This window comes from Myotis brandtii, unplaced genomic scaffold (assembly GCF_000412655.1).
Source record: "Myotis brandtii unplaced genomic scaffold, ASM41265v1 scaffold165, whole genome shotgun sequence".
Lineage (NCBI taxonomy): Eukaryota > Metazoa > Chordata > Mammalia > Chiroptera > Vespertilionidae > Myotis > Myotis brandtii.
In genome coordinates, this window is record NW_005356042.1 from 3,324,282 (window position 1) to 3,347,125 (window position 22,844).

Here is a 22,844-nt window from a genome sequence, read left to right on the forward strand (position 1 = left end):
TCAGAGGTACATTATTAGACCAGAGAAAAAGGGCCCTTATGTTGTGCTTTTAAGTTGTCACTTGCCAAATTATTTTACAGCTTCAACATACCTCGTGCAAAGAGAGAACTGGCTCAGCTGAACAAATGTACCTCCCCACAGCAGAAGTTGGTTTGTTTGCGAAAGGTGGTGCAGCTCATTACACAGTCTCCTAGCCAGAGAGGTTTGTGCTGGGAAAGGGGCCCGGCAGGGGGGGTAGATGCATCCACCCAGAAGCAGAAGTCTGTTAAGGAGCAGTGCTGTCTTAAAGGATTTCACAACTTTCTACCTCTATTCTCAGTGATTAAACACGACCATAAAGATAGAACGGCTTTATTTACTAGTGTTTCAAGTGTTTCTTACACGTGTATAATCATTTCTTGGGAGTATATTTGCGTATGTTAAGAGATTTACCCAAATTAGACAGTTTTCTTGGAAGTATATACATGAATCTTCTGGAATTAAACTGTGTCATTCAAAAAACGCCAGCCATTCAGCTTCAGTTGTAAATATAAACAGTATTCTCTTCATTTATCCGCTTTATACACAAAGTCTGAGCTCTATCAACAGCAATTCTTAATGTTTGAAAGCAATTTCTAAGGAAAACACCATTGAAAGTACCATACAGATGGGCTGGTTTGTGCAGCCCAGCCTTCTAGCATGAGCGCCTTGGGGTCTGTGCTGATGAGTGAGTGCCTCCTAATGGGGTGGGGGTAGATGTGTCATGACTGTGGTAAGAAAATGGTGGCAGAGGAACAGCAGCCTCAGAAATGAGCCAAGCTGGTGATGGGTACATAGGGGTTCAAGCGTCCTTTAGACTGTTTGCACTCGTTTTGAATATGTTTAAAATTTTCCAGTATAAAAAGTTAAACAAAATAAACCAAGAAAAAAGTAATGAGGCAGATTTGTGTATGCAGATAGGGAATGATCTTAAAAGTATATTAAATGAAATAAACAGGAGTGTATGTGGCACACTTTCCTCTCTACAAGCATGTCCTTGGGTGAGGATTAAAAAAAAAAAAATAGGCTGCTTTCAGCATTGGCTCCACAGTGCATAAAGCAGAAATGACCTGAGGAGGAAGGAGGCTTTCAGCAGGGGCTCTGGCACACCTTCGCTTGTGTCCACTGTCACTGACCTCCTGGGATCTGCCCATCCAGGAAGGTGGCGCGGGGTGGTTTGCTTGGAGTTCCCTTCTCTTGTACATGTTCTGGGAATGCTAGGCCTTTGTGTTCCCCTTGGATCTGACATCTGTTCAGGATACTGTAAAGGAAATTGTGCAATTGAATTTCTCTCTGACGTGTAATCTTACTGGATTGTGGTTTTGTGGGTTGAATTGTGGTGAGGACTTGAAAGGATTGTTGGTCCATTTGAGTCTCATGATGACTTTGAACGTGTTTCCCCCTTGCAGTTAACTTGGAGACTATGTGTGCTGATGATCTGCTATCAGTCCTGTTATATTTGCTTGTGAAAACAGAGATACCTAATTGGTAATATTTTTTGTTAAAATCGTTTTTCAAATGGCAGTACTATACTATGGCAGTTTTAGTATAACTCTAGGAAAGTGAGCACCTCTCATGAGTCAGGTGCTATGCCTGCTCCACCTTCATTTGGCAGTGGGTGGCTCTCCTTCCATTTATAGATGGGAAACTGAGGTCCAGAGAGCTTACGTTTGTCATTCTGGAACATGCAGCTAGTCAGTGGCTGAGCAGGAAGCTGTGTGGTCCCAACGCTCATCTTCTTCCCATAGGAACCCACAGCTCACTTTACAATAATGAGCTTTCTAAAAAATAGCCTATTTCAGCCCAGTTGGTTGGGCATCATCCCGTACACTGAAAGGTTGCTGGTTTAATTCTCAGTCAGGGCTCATGCCCAGGTTGCAGGCTCAATTCCCTGGAGGGAGCGTGCAGGAGGCAGCTGATCCATGGTTCGCTCTCACATGTTCCCTCCCTCTCCCTCCCTCTCTCTCTAAATATCAATTTAAAAAATCTTTAAAAAAATAAATAAAAATTAAAAATAGCCTATTCCAGGAAAATAACAAGTAGTTTTATTTCTTTTCCTAATTACACACACTCTAAAATAGAGAGTGAGGGGTTAGCAGTCAGTGTTCCGCAGCTGATCCATGGTTCGCTCTCACATGTTCCCTCCCTCTCCCTCCCTCTCTCTCTAAATATCAATTTAAAAAATCTTTAAAAAAAATAAATAAAAATTAAAAATAGCCTATTCCAGGAAAATAACAAGTAGTTTTATTTCTTTTCCTAATTACACACACTCTAAAATAGAGAGTGAGGGGTTAGCAGTCAGTGTTCCCTGGAGCTAACCAAGTTCAGTCACCTGAGCCAATAGCCTTGTTTCTGCAAGTGTTAATTGTGTACAAGAATAAAACCTTTTTTTCCTTTTGTTAGGATGGCAAATTTGAGTTATATCAAAAACTTTAGATTTAGCAACTCGACAAAAGATGAATTGGGATACTGCCTGACCTCAGTTGAAGCTGCAATTGAATATATTCGGCAAGGAAGCCTCTCTGTCAAACCGCTGGTAAGACCCCTCCTCCCTTGGTCTTTCTGTGGGGGTGTCACTGCACATTGATAGGGTTCTGAGGTCGGTGTGGAGGGGTGAATTCTTCAGTGGTCCCTGGGAATGGGGCCTCAGCTGTTTACAGGCCCTGAGCCCGGACAGCAGCCCAGCACACTGAACACTGAGCTCCTGGTTTGGCTGTGGAAGCTTGTGGGTTTTCCTCGGGACTTACATATCCTGCTTCACTGGTCCTCGGCATCCTCAAAAGCATGGCAGAGGGGAAGCGAGAAGCAGTGACTTTGGATGTCTTGACCATATAGGCAAGAAATGAGGTTAATGTGTGCAATGTTAGGGCTCAGTGGCCTTATTATTACTTTCTAGGTTGGTTGGTGAGCTTTGGCTAAGGAGAAGAGATTATATTTCTTTGTGAATTGTGAGAATCTTAAACCAAGATTGAATTGCTGGCTTATTTCACTGCATACCAACCAGCAAAATGTGACAGTACTCACAGAAATCACAAAGTTAAAATTAATAAAGTGAAGAGATTTCTGTATTGAGTTCTGAGGATTAAACTTTATGTGATCCTAATTTTCTACTGATGTTAGAATCTCCCAAAATAATAAGTTAAAACATCTGGAAAAGAGCACAAGCCTGTCCAGGCAGGTGCACTTGGGTAAAAGCTGGTTCTCAGAATTCATTTATCATTAACATGTTTATTTTTTATTGTTGTTTTTGTTTTATGTTTTTGTTGATTTCAGAGAGAGGAGGAGGGAGGGAGAAAGATATAGAAACATCACTGCTGAGAGAGAATCATTGACCGGCTGCCTCTTGCATGCCCTCTACTGGGAATCGAATGGTGACCTCCTGGTTAATGAGTTGATGCTTAACCACTGAGCCATGTTTATGTTTTTTCCCAAAAAGAATAAATTTTATTTTTTTCTGATTAGAAGACTACTGTTTGCTTATAAACAACATTTGAAGGGAACAAAAACCTCTTGTAAACTCACTAGGTGGGGGTAACTTTTATTAACATTTGGGTATATGTCTTTTTTCAGTGCCATATAATTGTATTTTTAACCAAAATTTGAGATTATGCTGCACTTGTTGGCACGTAGCCCAATAGCATCATGGTGCAAGTTCTGCTCTTGTCTGGGTTTTGGTTTGATCTCCCACATGTAAGCAGGTGAAATTAGAGGCTGTCCAGCTCTTCTCAGATGTGGTTGGCTGTGACTCTTGTGGAAAGGTGCTTCTCATTTAGGGGGAAATCACTCACATTCTAGAAGGGCCATGTGTGCACTCCACATGCACAGGTGTCTGCAGAATCAGTTGTCACTCACTCCCATAGTAACGAAGTAAGATTTCTTAGTTTGAAAATCGTCTTCTGTGAGGTTCCAGAAATGTGGTGTGTGTTTTTTTCACTTTATGTGATCATAGTTAAATATTCTATTTTTCTTTCAATTTTATTTTGTATTGGTTTTCGATGGATATCATAGTGTTTAGACAATCATATACTTTACATAGTGTTCCCCTCGATCTTTCCAGTACCCAACTGATACCAAACATAATTATTACAATATTATTGACTACATTTCCTATGCTGTACTTTACATCCCCATGGCTGTTTTGTAACTACCAATCTGTACTTCTCAGTCCCTTCACCTCTTTTACCCAGTCTCCCAAGCCCTTCTCCCCTCTGGAAACCACCAGTCCGTTCTCTGTGTCTATGAGTCTGTTTCAGTTTTGTTTGTTCACTTATTTGTTCTTTAGATTTTACATATAAGTGAAATTGTATGGTATTGTGCTCATCAATAGACAAGTGGATAAAAAAGCTGTGGTGTATATATACAATGGAATATTACTCAGCCATAAAAGAGAATGAAATCTTACCATTTGCCACAGCATGGAAGGACCTAGAGGGTATTGTGCTCAGTGCAATAACTCAGTCTAGGAATGTGTTTTCCTGTGGTGCCTGCAGTGGTTTTGTGATGGTCCTGCCCTTCTGGTTCTTTCCCTCTCATCCGTCTGAGAGGTCACTCCCTTCCTGGCTCTACCACCCTGCAGAGGAATTGCCTGATGCTCCTTGATGGGGCCAGAAGCGCCCTGTCACCTGGAAGGAGGTATCCACCTCTTGAAGGTGCTCCTGTCCCCTTCCTGCCCCCATACTATACTGTGACCATCTTGCTTTCTTATTTTCCATGTGGGCAGGAAGGCCAACACTTGAAGGCCTTTGGCCAGGGTGTAAGAAAGTGGCTGACCAAACAGTGTCAGTTGAATTTTTTTTTAATCTTCACCCGAGCATATGTTTTTTTCATTGATTCTACAGAGAGAGGAAGGGAAAGGGAGAGAGAGAGAGAAAGAGATGATTGGTTGCCTCCTATTCAAACCAGGGATTAAACCCACAACCTAGATATGTGCCCTGGACAGGAATTGAACCCTTCAGTGCATGGGACGACACTCAACCAACTGAGCCACACTGGCCAGGACTCCATGCCTACTTCTACTTCAGAAAATATTCCAAGTGACAGGGAAGAGGGGGTGCAGGTGGAGGTGGAAGAGAGTATAAGGGGAATAAATGGTGATGGGGGAAAAAATAAAGGAAAAAAAGATTCCAAGTGGGATTGGGGGAGTGTTTGAGGAGTAGTCCTTCTTGTGCTGGTGTTGGTTTGAGTCCAGCACTTCTGTTTGTCTCTCTAAGCCTCTGTCCATCTTCTGGTCTATACTAAGGATAATGTATATTTTACCCCTTACTCGGTAGTTAAGAGACTCAAATGGAATATTCGAAAGTGCCTTTTTGAATTGTGAGGTGATACTGGTGCCCTTAGTTACTCTTCTAATGCCTCTGCATGTGGGTGTCTTTGTCTCCTGGTTCTTGGGTGCATTCTGCATGGATGGGCAAGGGGGTGTGTAACACAGCCCAGGGTGGTCCTCTAGTCAGGGGTGTCTGACCCTGGTTCTGCCTTTCTGGATGAGAGGTGGTTAGTCCCATCAAATGATGGGACAAGGTGTGTATCATCTGGCTTGCTGGGAAGCCTGTCCCTTGGGTCTTGAGTGGGTCAGGCCTGAGAGATGCTCTTTACTTTATTGACAGAGCAGGTGTTGTGGCTTCCTGTCTTTTGTGATACCATTGTTGGGATTCCATCTGTGATATCACCTCTGCCTAGCTGCCAACTGAGTTCTTTGCAGTAGTGCAGTTCCCTCTAGGAGTGTTCAAGGCCACTGTTATGTACTGGTGTCGTTCGTTTTCTAGGGAAAGAGCCCAAGAGTATCTTCATACAGTAGGCGAGGTTTCTGAAAATCATTAAAGACCAAATATTAGTAAATTGAATTCTGTCTTACTCTCGACTCTTTATATAATGTAGTTTCATAGAAATTTTCTCCCAAAGATAGAATCATACTTGAGATGACCATAAACATTCTTTAAGCATAAAGACTTTTAGCTTTTATTTTTTTGTAATTTTTGTTTTTGAATAGCATGACTGACTATTTTTCTATTGCCGTTGATATTCAATATTATTTTATATTAGTTTCGGGTGTACAGTATAACAGGTGCCTTTATTTTATTTATTTATTTTATTATTTATCTATGCATTTATTGGTTGACTCTTGTATGTGCCCTGACTAACTGTCGGGCCAGGGCCCACAACTTTTAGCTTTTTAAAAAAAACATTAGTGGGATGACTCTAGTTTCACTTTTGTGGGCAGAAAAGCCAGGAGAGAGAACCCTGGAAGCATCTGTACCCTCTGCTCTAGCTTTTCAGGCTCTGGTTTTTCTCACTTGACCAGGTTGCTAATAAGTAGTGTTCACCCCATTCCCGAGTAGGGCTTCTCTCACATGCTATTCTTCTGGCAGCTCATTTTTCCCTGAAGATTCAGTCCTAGAAGACTTGCCTCTCTTCATTGCTGCCCTTGAAATAGTTCCCCAGAGTTGAGGAAAGAACACCGAATTTACCTCGACAGTAATGTCTTTGATGTTTCTCTGACCCTAAGCTGCTCAGCTATGAATCACTGAATAAAACTGATAGAGCATTCATAGCTTATAACAGCTGGGAGCTAAAGTGGCTCTAATGCCGAGGTGTTGTTGTTTGTTTGCCAAGTTAACCCTCTGAGGGCAGTCTTAACAGCAGACCCCAGAAATGGTCCGCTCCTCGAGATGCTGTCAGCTCTGTCTTAGCTGGACCTGTAAGTCAGAACTTAGAGAGCCTTATTCTAAAGTTTTATCTGGGTTGGTGAGTTATTCTGGCAGCAACTGGCTGGAAAAAAAATTCCCTTTACCACCCACAAAGACTCTTTTTAAGGAAGTTAATTTGTCATTAGACAGTTTAGTAGCAGGTGCTCAACTGAGCATTATTAAAGTATCCTGCTAGAAATTATTTCATAAAATAAAGATAGGTAGGAGAAGGTATAGGGGGGATAAATGGTGACGGAAGGAGACTTGAAGTGGTGAACACACAATACATATACAGATGATGTGTTATAGAATTGTACACCTGAAATCTATATAATTTTGTTGGCCAATGTCACCCCAATAAATTCAATAAAAAAGAAAAAGTAAGGGTACATTATTAGATTTTTGTATCTAGGTAATCATAACTTTATTCAATGGGGTAGAACCCAATATCCTATTGGACTTGGGGCCAATGGCCCTATTGTTTGCTATTTTAATAAATATGTTCAAAAACTAAGACTCCTCTCAGACGCCCCCCTTGCAATTGAGAAATATAGACCATCTGTCAGATGGTTTTCCTGCCTGTAGGCTGCAGATAAAATGGCAGGCATAGGGCTGTGCAGGTAGGACAGAAGTTTGAGAGGAGAAGGAGGCCAGCACAGTCCAGGTTCCGTCTGGAGGAGGATGGTGTGTGCATGCAACATTCCACACTTAGAGATGACACATTCCACACACGCGCAGCCAGTGTGCCGCCACTCTCCCAGAGCCCCCCTGGAAAACAGTCATCAGAGCTACCATTTCCTGGAGAAACAGATAGGAAGCCCTTCTCCCAGCCTGATGAGGGTCAGCTCTCTGGCTCAGTGAAAGGGGGAGAGAGGAGCGTGGGATAAAACAAACTGTTGGGCCCTAACCGGTTTGGCTCAGTGGATAGAGTGTTGGCCTGCGGACTGAAAGGTCCCGGGTTCGATTCCGGCCAAGGGCATGTACCTTGGCCGCCACTCTCCCAGAGCCCCCCTGGAAAACAGTCATCAGAGCTACCATTTCCTGGAGAAACAGATAGGAAGCCCTTCTCCCAGCCTGATGAGGGTGAAAGGGGGAGAGAGGAGCGTGGGATAAAACAGACTGTTGGGTTTTCCTGCAGGAGTCTGAGGGATTTGGTGACAGACTGTTCCTTAAGCAGAGAATGAGCTTACTGTCTCAGATGACTTCAACTCCCATTGACTGCCTGTTTAAGGTAAGACACCACAAGTCTTTCTTTGTGAGGAGCACACCATCTTTCAGCATCTCTAGCATCTCTACAGAATCCACATGGTGTTCTGTGTAGTTAAACACTGAAATTCGCCTTGTGCTCAGGGTGGTAGGGATGTGAGGTTTTACAGGTGAAATCAGCACGTATGCTCATCTCCACAGCGTGTGCTATGTGATGGCTGCGCTGGATGGTTCACCGAGGGCCCAGGGCCTCCACGTGTGGAACCCTCTGCCCCAACTGTCTTCCTTTCTCCACTCGACAAAACACAGTTTGTCCATAGGCCAGTTCAGTGGTACCTCACTGGGGGCCCCACAGAGTTGATGCCTCTTATCAGTTTCAGGAGCCCCACATCTCAAGTGTCTGAGTGCGATTGCCCTGCGCTCGGAGCGTACTGCGTGGTGATGGTTTGATCATGTGGCAGCACATGCACCCAGCTCCCCGCTTAGATCTGTTCAACCACTGGGAGGCTGTCGAGGTACCCACTGGGCAGTAAGCGAGGACTAGGAGAGGGCAGATCTCCCCAAGAGGAGAGTGGGTTCCCGGAGCCAGAGTGGGTTCCATGGAGGCCCAGAGCACCTCCTGGGACAGTGTGCTCCCCAGAACATCTCACTCCCTTGGGGAACACATCCAGGAATCACAGGGGTGAGCCCTGCAGGCTTGGTTGTTGATGGTGTTTCCTGCTGATTGCAACTGTTTCCTCCCTCACCCCCCAAGCCAAGGTCTGTCAGATATAAGAGGGCAGGACCCAGACTTGTTCTAGTAAGATTCTGAATTCTGAATGTATTGCTTCTCTACTCCTGTTGCTTTGGGAAGTTTGTCATGTTGTCATTTTTTTTATTATGGAAAATTTCTTACATTTACAAACTACAAAAATAAAAGATTAGTGTCATGGACAGGCTCCATATAGCCATCTCCCAAACTTAGTTCATCTCTGCCCTTACCCCCTTTCCCTATTCACCTGGATTATTTTGAAATAAATCCCAGAGAGAAAACCAATTCATCCATCTATATATTAGTGTTTCTGCAGCACTCAAAAAATTCACACCTTAAAAAGCACATTTCTTAATACTGATCGTATCTTTGATGTCACTTCTCAGCACATTGCTTCAGGTAACCAGAAAGAAGTGGAAAGACTTCTGAGCCAAGAAGACCAAGATAAAGATGCCATCCAAAAGATGTGCCACCCCCTGTGCTTCTGTGATGACTGTGAGAAACTTGTCTCTGGGTAAGAGAGTCCTCATGGAGGCTCCGTGTGCCAGGAAGCAGGATACTCGGGGCTTCGGTGGAACTTTTCTACTTCTTTGCCATGTGATTTTGAATGAGGCACTTATCCTGGATGCACTCAGCTTCCTCTGCCGTAAAGTGGAGACTCTAATCTCTGCCTCTTTGGAGCATTAAATGGAATAAAGGTCCTGAAAGTACTTGGCACGCTGCTGGGCTGGATACAGAATAGGCAGATATAGGGCCTGCCCAGCCTCGGCAAGTGTGTTTAGGATGGGAGAATGCCAACTTCCCCCAGTAACCCTTTCTGGTCTCCCCTTAACCTCATCAGGCTATTTTGCTGGGTGTCAAGGCCTAGAGGGTGGGGTGGCCGGGAGGGACACTAGATGCCTCAGTTCCTCACCCTGTGAGCAGGGACTGGATTCTCTCTAGGACACTATAAGAGAGGCCCAGTTTGGATCATACCCTGAGATCTGTCTTCCAGTCCTAAGACCCTGGCATGGCCGGCCTTGTCAGGAGGAGGCTTTGCCCTGCCGTTCCTAGGGTGTCTTTCTCTGTATCTTTTCTCTGTTTTAGGAGGCTGAATGATCCTTCAGTTGTCACTCCATTCTCCAGAGATGACAGGGGTCATACACCACTCCATGTGGCTGCCCTCTGTGGTATGTGGTCTTGGGTGGGCCTCTGAGGGTTGCCAAGGAAAGGGGATGGAGCCAAGGATGGCCCAGCAGAGGCCTGAGGCCTGGCCGACAGGTGCAGTGGAGTCGGGGTGTGGAAGAGGCTGTATCATGGGCCACCGCCGGTGGCTTCGTTGGAAGAGAAGAATAGCAGACGTTCTCCAGGCCTTCCTGTGCTGCTCCCGGGCTTATCTGTGCTCTCACTGTCCTGGCCGGTGGTCCAGGGAGGGAAGGCTTGAGTCTGAGCTATGAGAATGATCTTAGAATTGGGGTTCTTATATCCTGCTTTTATTTTATTTTTTTAATTTTTTCATTAATTTCAGAGAGGAAGGGAGAAGGAGAGAGAGATAGAAACCATTAATCAGAGAGAACCATTAATCATTAATGAGAGAGAACCATTAATCAGCTGCCTCCTGCATGCCCCCCACTGGGGATTGAGCCCGCAATCTGGGCATGAGCCCTTGACCAGAATCGAACTCAGGACCCCCCAGTCCACAGGACGACGCCCCATCCACTGAACCAAACCAGCCAGGGCTTACATCCCGCTTTTAAAAAGTAACTTTTAAAGTGCACAAAGTAGAAAACACAAACCTCTCCAGTATCACCTGCCATCCTTCTGTCTCCCAGATATAATTTTGATTTATGAGTATCTGGAATTTCCCTGTGCTTGTGTGTATATGAATATAAAGCATATGATATTGTGGGGACCATACTGTTCTATACTGTGCTTTTTTCACTCGGTGATATATAAGAACATTTCTCCTTGTCAGTATTTTTTAATGGTTGCACAGTATTCATCTTATGAATTGATGAACCATGGAATCTTCTGTGGGTGTCCTGAGGCTCTTTTCCAGTACCTTCTCTTGCTGAGAAGTAGATTGGAACTGAGTCCCTGCTAAGAGGCACCCCAAAGTGCCCAGAATCTGCAGAGCCTGACTTGATGTTAGCTCTGGTTCCTCTCAAGCAGAAAAGTTCCTTCTGCCCTGGCTCATGCCAGGGAACAAGAGGGTAAAATAATGTTGTGGCTTCACACTTAGGGTGTGAAAGCCTCTTGTCTTTCTCCATTATGAAGTCCTTCTGTTCTGTAGGGCAGGCATCCCTCATTGACCTCCTGGTTTCCAAAGGCGCTGTGGTGAACGCCACGGACTATCACGGGTCAACTCCACTTCATCTTGCGTGTCAGAAGGGCTATCAGAGCGTGACGGTGAGCAGGCGGTGACGGCACCACCAGTGCATGTGCTCGAACGAGCTGGGCTCTGACTGACTCCAGTCGTGGCTGTGCTCCTCTGTCCCACCGGCTGCAGCTGCACAGCGAGGCTGCGAGTCTGCAGCTCCTCCACCCCTGGACAAAACTGTGAGGTCTAGACTATCAGGACAGAAATTTTAGGACTTGCTTTCCTAAAATGTCCTGATAATCTGGGGGTAGCGGGGTGGGCATGTACTTTTTTTTTTTTTTATCTCGAAACATTTTTATCCCTAAGGAAGGATGAGACTGATGTCATTTATGTGTAGAATGGGCAAATAAGATTGAAAATGGAAACAAGTGACCTCCCCCTTACTCACCTGCTTTCTCCTCCCCTTTGCAAGCTGCTGCTGTTGCACTACAAGGCCAGCGCTGATGTGCAAGACAATAACGGCAACACCGCTCTCCACCTGGCCTGTGCTCATGGCCACGAAGACGTAAGTGGTGCTTGCTGTCCCTGGCTGTGTTCACCCTTTCTCTCTCGTGAAGAAATGTGAATTTTAATCAGTTTAGTATAGTGTGCTTTGTGTTGATAATTATTGAACAATTTGGTGTGTAATGTTTTTAATTAAAAAATTTTAAGTTTATTAGAGAAGCTATGTTGAAATAACAAACCTGGAACTTAATTGCTCATTATCTGTCATAAAATTAAGTTATTTCCATTCATCCCTGCTACCATCTGACTCTTACTTTTGTTCATATTCAATTTCTATCTTTTACTTTTTTATAGTAATATCAAGGAATTTCATAATTTTCATTTTCACTTAATATTTAACAGTGTGTTTTATTTTTTCCTAACTATTCTCTCTCCCCCTTCTCTTCATAGTAACATACAAGTAGTTTTATACATACACTAGAGGCCCAATGCACAAAATTCGTGCAAGAGTAGGCCTTTCTTCCCCCAGCTGCCGGCACTGGCTTCCCTCTGGCACCCGGGACCCAGGCTTCCCTCACAACTCCGGCTTCATCCAGAAGGTTGTCCGGAAGGATGTCCGTGAAGGACGTCCGCTCTAATTAGCATATTACGCTCTTATTATTATAGCTAGGGTTGAAGCTGGGTTAGGTGGGTGATGTATAAAAACGAGATCTTACCCTACACATTTTTATGCAACTTGCTTTCCTAACTTAACAATACATTATGGAAATTCTCTAGATCAGTAAATCTAGCCTGTCTTTCATCGCTGCAGTAATCAGTTATGTGTGTTGCATCAGTGTTCCTAAGACTGCCCGTTGACTCAGTGAGTTGTGACAACACCTATGAAATATTATCTACCAGGGCAGCTCATTGCGCCACTCGGGCCACATTTTATTGGAGGCCGGTCATGTAAACACCCTCTGCCTGGCATGTACCAAAATGTCAGACTCCCAGAAGGAAAGCAGGTGTTCAGTACCAACCACATTGTTGTACAACAGGTTGGGCACAGTGAGCCCCTCTTATCAGGTAGGGGACTTATACACACCCTAAATCCAAGCTCCCAAGGAATACTGCAAGTCAAGGGCCAACCTTGCAGTCAGGCCTTTCAAGGGACTGTGGTCTCGGGCCTGCTGTGGTCATTCCTTTCTGCACATGGATACGTCACAATTTATTCAGCCACGTCTAACTGACGGACCTTTGAGTTCTTTGAGAAAGTGAGGTGTCCTGATCGGGTACTCTGGAGCCCTTGGGTTCCCTCTCTGTTACTGTGCAGTTGCTTGGTTAGTGGAGCCTTGATTAAGCTGGGACCTGGATCTAAGCTGTGGAGTGCATGGATGTTGCCTGGGGCTTAGCATGTGAGATAATGGTGGCATCTCCCAATTTCTTTGCAGTGTGTGAAGGCTTTGGTCTACTACGATGTGCAATCATGCAGACTAGATATTGGTAATGAGAAAGGAGACACTCCCCTACACATAGCTGCACGCTGGGGTTACCAGGGCATCATAGAGACGTTGCTACAAAATGGAGCATCCACAGAGATCCAGAACAGAATGAAAGAAACGCCCCTCAAGTGTGCGTTAAACTCAAAGGTAGATTTTTTTTTTTTTTTTTCGGAAAAGGACTATGACTTTAAAAACAAAATCAGTGTCTACAGATTGGGTCTTGGCTATGCTGGACAAATTGCGTTAGTGCCTGAGGGCAGGACTTGGCCTGTACCCTCTCTGCTGCGTTTGGGACCTGGTGGTTAATGGGTTTTTACTTATTTATGTTATTATGAGTTGTTCTTTGTGTTGTTCTAAGAGCTACTCCCAGCAGACTTTGCCCCAGCCTCTGAGTACTGTTGCCTTATGAGCAAATGGAGTGGGTAAAACGGGAGAGTATCTCTGACTGGCAGAAGCGGGGAAAAGGAGTGGGGCATGGAAGCAATAAGGGATGTCGCTTCATCTTCAGCTTCTAAAAACCTTATCCTTATCCTGATTTGGCCAATTTTGAGCTTCATTGGGTATTACTTCTTTCAAAAGTGATTTGTTAATGAACTACTCATCCTTTCCTAGGAGTAATGTCTGGGAGCATTCAGTTTTTGACAACATGTAAAAGTGCTCACTTCCTGAGTGAGTGGGGAGTGGAGGGCTTAGAGAAACCATTTCTTTGAACCTCATCTCCCAGCAGGTTGAAGGCATGCCTTCAGCGAAGTGTGGTCGGCCAGCTGGCCAGAGAAAGCTGAGCCATGTGCAGTGGAAGGTCCCAGGTCATCAGGTTGATGTGTCTAGAACATCACTAATTTGTGGCTCACAGAAATGATTCCATTTTATATATTTTATTTTTTAATCCTCACCTGAGGATATTTTTCATTGATGAGAGAGAGAGAGAGAGAGAGAGAGAGAGAGAGAGAGAGAAAGGTAAGAGAGAAACATCAATTGGTTGTCTCCCATACACACCCCAACCGGGGATCGAACCCGCAACCTGGGTATATGCCCTGACTGGGAATTAAACCTGCTACCCTTCAGTGCATGGGATAATGCTTTAACCAAAGAGCAATACTGGTCAGGGCAAACATTTCCTTTTTTTGTTGCTGTTATTAATCCTCACCCGAGGATATTTTTTCATTGATTTTTAGGGAGAGTGGAAGAGAGTGGAAAAGACAGAGAGAAACATCAATGTGAGAGAAACACATTGATTAAGGTTGCCTCCTGCACAAGCCCTGACCAGGGCCTGGGCCGGGGAGGAGCCTGCAACTGAGGTATGTACCCTTGATTGGAATCGAACCTGGGACCCTTTGGTCTGCAGGCTGACACGCTATCCACTGAGCCAAACCAGCTAGAGCAAATGATTTGATTTTAATACAAGCCTCCTGTTGTCTCCCTCTGCACAGGCCTTGCTTTCTGCTTCTTGATGTTTTCAGCTTCCTTTTAGTTTCTGACTCTCTTCTAGGGAAGCCTTTCAGTTTATGTCATCTTCTAAACTACTTTATTGAGGTATGATTGACATACAAAGAGTTGTACATATTTCATGTACAGGCACACCTAGGAGATAGCAGGTTTGGTCCCAGACCACTGCAAGATAGTGAGTCATAAACTTTTTGCTGTTGGAGAGTCTTGCCTTCAATTTGTAAAACACACAACATCTATGAAGTACAATATAGCAAAGCACAATAAGATGAGGTACACCTGTACACAACTTGATGCATTTGGAGATACATACATACCTGTGAGACCATCACCACAATCTGTGCTATAAACATATCCATCACCTTCAAAAGTTTCCTCTCGTCTTTATTATTATGTTTGTGTGTGACAAGAACACTTAACATAAGCTCTACAGTGGCACCGTTTTTGAAGGTGAAATCCCTGCTCCTGACCGCTGAGCCATTCTTCCTGTGCACTCACAGGGTCTCTGCTCTGTAGCAGCCACAGCTGATGGACTGGGTGGTGCTACCTGTGGCCTGAGATGCCAGGAGCTGAGGGTTTCTCTGCCCCTGTATCTTCTCCCAAAGGCCCCTTCCTAAGGGAGGTCTCAGAGAGAAGGAGACAGCTGCCTGCTTGGGTTTGCTCTGAGCTGCTCGTGGTGCCAGTGAAAAGGCCACACTTTATTCCTGTGGACAAATAGCCGGGGGCTAGATAAGGCAGCCTTTGAGGCCCGTTCTGTGGCTGGGCTTCTCTTGTCCTCTGAGCCCATGCATGGGAAGCACCAGCTCCTCTGCCAGGCAGCAGGAGTGTGGTGTGGCAGGAGGAAGCCCAGACTTACTCATTGTGGTTCTGAGCGAGTTCCACCAGCCGTGGTTTCCCTGTCTCTCCAAGGGCATGGCTGAGCTGTCTGCCCTTCTGAGGAGATAGGCAGTCAGTGGGGTTTTATGGGTGATGCTTTAGTGACCCATCTCATTCAGTACTTTGCTTGTCCCCTTTGTCCTCCTAGATTCTGTCTATAATGGAAGCCCGTCACATGTCCTTTGAAAGGAGACAACAGTCTTCAGCAGTAAGTGAATAGGGCGGTAGTCCTTGGCCCTATTTATGACCAGAGCATCCTCTTTGGCCCTCACCTGTCTCTTCTCTTGTCATGCTCCCTTGCTGCAGGTCCCTGTGCCACCCCCTCAACACTTCATGGATTCCATCAGCCAGGGGTCCTCCGCCTCCAGCTTCTCCTCTGTGTCCACCAGCTCCAGAAAAAGGGAGCCCAAGAAGGACTACAGAGAGGTGAGGCCCCAGGTGGGAGGAAGGTCTGTGAAGCCCTGTATATGGCTCTGGTTAAAGAGTCAGGGCCTGCCCTAACTGGTTTGGCTCAGTGGATAGAGCATCAGCCTGCAGAGTGAAGGGTCCCGGGTTTGATTCCAGTCACAGGCACATGCTCAGATTGTGGGCTCAATCCCCAGTAGGGGGCATGCAGGAGCGAGCAGATCAATGATTCTCTCTCTCTCATCATTGATGTTTCTATATCTCTCCCCCTCTCCCTTCCTCTCTGAAATCAATAAAAATATATTTTAAAAAAAAAAAGAGTCAGGGCCTGACGAGGGCCACCTAGTTGACCTGACCACCATAACCAGGTCAGCCTCATCTGCTGTGGCCAAGGTCGGTGCCTGGAGAGGAGCCCAGATGTTCTCACCTGCTTGCCCTTCATGGTCAGCTCCCTCAGCAGCTCTTTGCTTTGTGGACAATGTGTGTGTGTGAGAAAGAGAATAGCCTAAGAAAAGTATAAGTAAAGTCGCCTATAGGTCCACTGATATAAGATCATTTTACAAAGCAAATTTCCTCTGCCCCTACCTCCCACTCCACAAGCACCTCTGTTAGCTTGATGTGGGTCCTTCCTGACTCCTTACAAAGTTTATATAGACACTAGAGGCCCGGTGCACGAAATTCGTGCACGGTGGCGGGGAAGGGGGCGTGTCCCGCAGCCCGGCCTGCACCCTCTCCAATCTGGGATCCCTCTCGCAATCCAGGACCACTGGCTCCTAACCACTCACCTGCCTGCTTGCCTAATGCCCCCAACGGCCCTCCCCTGCCAGCCTGGTCGCTCCCAACAGCCCTCCCCTGCAGGCCTGGTTGCCTCCAATGGCCCTCCTCTGCAGGCCTGGTCCCCCCCCACTGCCCCCCCCTGCCAGCCTGATCTCGCCCCCAACTGCCCTCCCCTGCCGGCCTGGTCACACCCCCAACTGCCCTTTCCTGCTGGCCTGATCATGTCCCCAACACCCCTCCCCTGCTGGACTGATCTCACCCCCAACTGCCCTACCCTGCCAGCCTGGTCGCCTCCAACTGCCCTCCCCTGCCTTCCTGATCTCCCCCAACCCCCTGCCAGCCTGATCTCACCCCTAACTCCCTGCCAGTCTGATCTTACCCCTAACTGCTCTCCCCTGCCAGCCTGATCTCGCCCCTAACAGCCTCTGCCTCAGCCCCCATCACCATTGCTTTGTCCGGAAGGAAGTCAGACGTACGGAAGATGGCCAGTTGACCCGGTCTAATTAGCATATTACCCTTTTATTCTATAGATTTATATACACTCACACATTGCATCTAGTAAAAGCTGATTTATAGCCTGGGATTTGTTTTTTGCATTTAATCTGTCTTAGAGTTTGCTCAGTGTCAGCCACAGAGTAGACCGTAGCATGGATGTGCCACAACTCCTCTGCTCATTCCCCTGTGGGTGGGGACCCTCACTGACCCTACCTAAGACCCCTCCTCCCATGTTATCCTCAAGCCCTGACCTGCTCATGGATAACCCAGCAAGCTTGGCTCAGTGCAAAAGCACAGCAAAGAAAACCAAGAGGCACTCTCCAGAGTCTAACAGAGACCTGGGATCATCCTTGGGAGGGATGTCCCCCTTACTAGTATGTACCCTCAGCTAGCAGATAATGATAGCTGAATATATGTGGTTCTAAAGGTGGCTGACCTAGGGAGTGCTTGTGCTTCAAGGTGGCCCTCATCTCACTCTGACACATGATAGCAGTGTCATTTTATAGACCAGGGGTCCTCAAACTTTTTAAACAGGGGGCCAGTTCACTGTCCCTCAGACCGTTGGAAGGCCGGACTATAGTTTAAAAAAAAACTATGAACAAATTCCTATGCACACTGCACATATCTTATTTTGAAGTAAAAAAACAAAACGGGAACAAATACAACATTTGTATTTGCATGTGGCCCGCGGGCCATAGTTTGAGGACCCCTGTTATAGACCTTGCATGGCAATGGGCTCAGAGCACATCAGCACCTCCTCGGATGTCTGTCTGAGCAGTTTTAGGGATATGTTTGAAAGCTACTGAATCAAGACTCCAAATTAAGAAACGAAAGCTACTAGGCTTTTAGAAAGGTGATTTCTTTTAATTTTTTTTCTCATTTACTGAGAGAGACAGACAGACAGACAGACAGACATCAATTTGTTGTTCCACTTATTTATGCATTCACCAACTGATTCGTGTATGTGCCCTGACCGGAGCTTAAACCCGCAACCTTGGCATATTGGGATGATGCTCTAACCAACTGAGCTACCTGTCCAGGGCTTCTTATTTTTATTATTGTTTTATTAAACTTATTTTTCTAACATTCTTTTTTCTTTTATTAAGGTAGAAAAACTTTTAAGAGCAGTTGCTGATGGAGATTTAGAAATGGTGAGTTTGTAGAAGTGCATTTTACAAAGCTTGCTCTCGGTTCAGTTAGGAGCTGTGTGGCTTTGTTGTTCACTTTCACATAGAAGGTGGTGCACTTAATAAATATTTGGTAATGGCAATGTGACCTTTCCACCACAAATAATGAGGCGAGTGGACATAAAGCTGCATAGTGAGCATGTCCCTGCCTCTTAGACATTCATATTCTGGGAAGGTAGTGAGATGTTGGCAAGAGACTAGCCCGCACCCAGGTCTCAAAGTATGGGCTCAAAGCCTGACACGTTAGCTGGGAGCAAGGTGAGCACACAGGGTAGTGGGTGAGGAGGGGGTGGTGGAGGCGAGAGCAGAGCTCAGAGGGTGTTAGGTGGCCCTGCAGAAGTTGTGGACACCTGGGACACCTGGGCCAGGAGGCTGAGATCTGAGGCTTGGGGCCCCAAGGAGTGAAGCAGGTGCCAAACAAGATGGTGCTGACTGATCTGGGTTGGAACCTGTTGAGGATGTCCTGCAGGGAGGGAAGGTGTCTGTCCTAACCCACAGTGTCAGGTGACGGGGAACATCTATGATGAGATCACTTGAGAGTAGAGACAGCCTTCATGAGATTCCCACAGGCAGTTTCCCTGGCTTGCCTTTGGTTTCCTGAAAGGGATTTGTTTTGCATTCAAAGGAGGAGTCAGTTAGGTGCTTAGCAAACTTCTTCCTTTTGTGGGTAGGTGAGAGGACAGACCACTCATGAAAGAGGTGAGCAGAGACCAACTGTCCAATGCCCTGGGGTCCCCATCCAAATTAATCTACTCTTGCGATAGCTTCCAACCTCCTGCCCGGGACCACCTCAGCTCCCCGCCCCCATTCTTGTTCCCTTCTTCTCATCAAGAGAAGCTGCCCTCAGTCTCAGCTAACCTGCTCAGTGAGGCCCCTCAGTCAAGGCCTTTGGTGTTTCCACCCTGACCAAGTGTCTGTCATCTTGGATAGAAGGGACCTCGAAGAGAGAAGCTTGGGGTCAAAGAGGGGTTCCTGAAACCTTTTGTCAGTCTCGCAGGCATATGCTGACTTCCTCAGTGCTGAGAACCAGGCCTAGATATATAGTTAGAATGTTTTCTCAAATTTAATATCTTAGAAACGTTTCTTTACTGGAACATACATTTGACCTATTTGGGGGTCTTTTCAGTGCTCTCACCTGTGAGCTAGTGCATTTAGTGGAAAGGACACTGGGATAGAGTTCCAACCGCAACTTAATAGTTGTGTGGCCCTGAACAAGTTATTGACGTCTTGAATGCGTTTTCTCCCAGGTGAAAAGGGAAGGGCTGGTTGGAAAGTGTACAGTTAGATCAAAGAGGATGTGCTTATTAAATGCTCCAGGGCCAGGATTTTCAAGCAGCACCACTCTGCTCCTTTTTAGAAGATAGAAGAAAAGAGAACCAAGATGGCGGTGTAGGTAAAGGCCAGTACTTGCTGCCCCCCACAGCCACATCAAAATTACAAGTAAAATACAGAACAACCATCATTCAGAACCATCTAAAAGCTGGCTGAATGGAAGTCCTACAACTAAAGAAGTAAAGAAGAAAGCACTTTGAGACTAGTAGGAGGGATGGAGGCACAGAACAGGCTGGTCTGACACCCAAGTGTGCCAGTTTTTGTTTTGTTTTGTTTAATTTTTTTAATCCTCATCCAAGGATGTTTTTTCATTGATTTTTAGAGAGAGTGAAAAGAAAGGGAAAGACAGAGAGAAATATCGATGTGAGAGACACACATCGATTGGTTGCCTCCTGCACAAGCCCTGACCAGGGCCCGGGCTGGGGAGGAGCCTGCAACTGAGGTACAGGCCCTTGACCGGAATCGAACCTGGGACCTTTCAGTCCACAGGCCAATGCTCTATCCACTGAGCCAAACCAGCTAGGGATGTGTGCCATTTTTTTTTTAATCCAGAAGGAAATTATCCCTGTGGAGGCCGCCTGTGAGGAGCAAGGGGTCATAGCCCCACACCAGACCCCCCCTCCCCAGGGTTCAAGAGGTGGAAAGAGAAGTCCCCGTAACTTTGGACTGTAAAAACCAGGGATTGTGGCTGAGGGACATGGAGGCTGCCAGGGAGGCTCAGGTGTCCATCTTAAAGGCCCGGCATGAACTTACTCAGACTCACTTCCTCTGAGCTCCAGCACCAGGAGGCATTGGGAGACCCAGACACATACGGAGAGGAACCAGATTGTCTGGCAGAAGGGCTGGAACTCAGGGGCAGCTTTCTATCAGACGGAGGTGCTCACAGGAATCACTGTTCCTGTGCTGGGATCTCCTTGTCCCAGGGCTGACTGACAACCATTTCTGAGTCCCCATCAGCCTGGAGCACACTGTTTGCCCCACCCTGGTGATTCCCTGAGACCCCACCCCATCCAATTTGCAGCCCTACCCAAGATATTTGCAGCAGCTTTTCGATATGAATGGTCTGTCCTGACTCAGGCTTCAGACTTTGCTCAAATCTCTTAAACAAGCAGCAGCTGGCATCAGCATGCCCCAAACCTATCAATAAAAGGCCCAACACCTGGCAGCAGCACCAGCCTGCCTTGCTTCACAGCTGGGCCTCACCTGGGTACTTCCAAACCCAATACAAATAGGAAGAATCTGCAGATCTCTCTGTAGCTTCTGCCAGGTGGCCCTAGGCAGTGGCTGACTTTGTACCTCCCAAGAGACCCAAGGGCCAGTTTACCTGGTGGATAGCTTCAAACCATACCAGATTGCACTCTACACATCCACAAGCAACACACTCAAGGGGCAGATTCAGTGAGCTCCATAGCCCTACTGAAGCAAGTCCTGCTCCATAGGGGTATTTCCTGTACAGCAGCTCTCCCACTATAGTTGCAGCTGGTCCTCACAGTTAATTCTCCTGGAGGTCAATTCCTCCCAGTGTCACCAACAGCAATCAAGGCTCAACTACAACAAGACTGTGCAAATAGCCCACAAAGGGGAGCATCTAGAGTGCCCAACTCAGGTGACTGGGGAGGCTGAGCCACTGGGCCCTATAGGACACCTACTACACAAGGCTACTCTACCAACTCCAGGAGACATAGTAACTCTACCTAATACATAGAAACAAACACAGGGAAGCAGCCAAAATGTGGAGACAAAGAAACATGTCACAAATGAAAGAAATAGAAGAGAGTGAACTACTGGATACGAGTTCAAAATATCTTTTTGATACCTTCAAGAGACTTAGACTTTCAAGGATCTTAGTGAGAATGCCAAAGACATGAAAAAGAACCAGTCAGAAATTAAGCATACACTAACTGGAATAAAGAATAATTTACAGTGATTCAACAGGAGAATAGAGGATTCCAAGAATCAAATCAACAACTTGGAATATGAGGAAGCAAAAAACCACCCAATCAGAAAAACAAAAAAAGGAATCCAAAAATATGAAGACAGTTTAAGGAGCCTCTGGTACAACTTCAAGTGTACTAACATTCGCATTATGGGGATGCCAGAAGGAAAAGAGAGACAGCAAGATATTGAAAACCTATTTGAAGAAATAATGACAGAAAACTTCCCTACCTGGTGAAAGAAAGACTTACAAGTCCAGGAAGCACAGAGAGTCCCAAACAAGAGGAACCCAAAGAGGATCACACCAAGACACATCATAATTAAAATGCTGAGGGTTAAAGACAAAGAGAGCCTCTTAAAAGCAGCAAGAGAAAAGCAGTTACCTACAAGGGGAGCACCCATATGACTATCAGCTGATTTCTCAACAGAAACTATGCAGGCCAGAAGGGAGTGGCAAGAAATATTCAAAGTGATGAATAGCAAGGACCTATAACCAAGATTACTTTACCCTGCAAGCCTATCATTTAGAATTGAAGGTCAGATAAAGAGGTTCACAGACAAGGAAAAGCTAAAGTAGTTCATCACCACCAAAACAGTATTACATGAAATGTTGAAGGGTATTCTTTTTTTTAAAATATGTTTTATTGATTTTTTACAGAGAGGAAGGGAGAGGGATAGAGAGTTAGAAACATTGACGAGAGAAACATCGATCAGCTGCCTCCTGCACACTCCCTACTGGGTATGTGCCCGCAACCAAGGTACATGCCCTTGACCGGAATCGAACCTGGGACCCTTGAGTCCGCAGGCCGACACTCTATCCACTGAGCCAAACTGGTTAGGGCGAAGGGTATTCTTTAAGAAGAGGAAAATGAAAAAAGATAAAAAATATGAACAATAAAATGGCAATAAATACATTTCAACAATTAAATCAAAATAAATGAGTAAGAAATCTAATGAACAGAATAAACTGGTGAATAAAATAGAATCAGAGGCATGGAAATGTACTGACAATTCTCAGAGGGAAGGGGTGGGGAGGCAGGAAGAGATTAAACAAAGATCTTATATTCATACTAGTAGCCCGGTGCACAAAAATTTGTGCACTGGGGGGGGGGGCGGTCCCTCAGTTATTAAACATTTATCGGCACAACACTGACCACATTGGTGGTGGTGGTGGTCTTGTCATAATGTGTTATATTATGCAGATGAAAATCTATTTAAACAGATTTGATGTAGATATTTTCAAAGATGGAAGAATTGTCCCTGTCAACTATTTTAGTTGATTCATATCTTCACTAATTGTCATCATTGCAAAGTTTTCAGTCCCCATATGGATTGCTGGATATAATAGGTCATGCGCTGTCCCTGTCCTTTGTAGCCTTTGTTACCTTAAGGACTCTAGTTTTCCATTTATATGTTTAAGTACCAACCTTACCGGCTTAAAAATGTAAG

General features: G+C 45.6%; 1 protein-coding gene across 1 annotated transcript in view; it reads left to right on the top strand.

The window, feature by feature from the left end:
- The window catches only part of ANKRD27 (ankyrin repeat domain 27 (VPS9 domain)), a 67,453-nt gene that overhangs the window by 25,987 nt on the left and 18,622 nt on the right, over positions 1 to 22,844 (top strand). Inside the window, 12 exon segments of the mRNA XM_005862483.2 lie at positions 81 to 202; positions 1,428 to 1,506; positions 2,422 to 2,554; positions 7,840 to 7,932; positions 9,045 to 9,172; positions 9,745 to 9,827; positions 10,931 to 11,046; positions 11,430 to 11,522; positions 12,892 to 13,089; positions 15,413 to 15,472; positions 15,571 to 15,690; positions 18,048 to 18,092. Coding sequence (XP_005862545.1) covers positions 81 to 202; positions 1,428 to 1,506; positions 2,422 to 2,554; positions 7,840 to 7,932; positions 9,045 to 9,172; positions 9,745 to 9,827; positions 10,931 to 11,046; positions 11,430 to 11,522; positions 12,892 to 13,089; positions 15,413 to 15,472; positions 15,571 to 15,690; positions 18,048 to 18,092 — 1,270 coding nt within the window.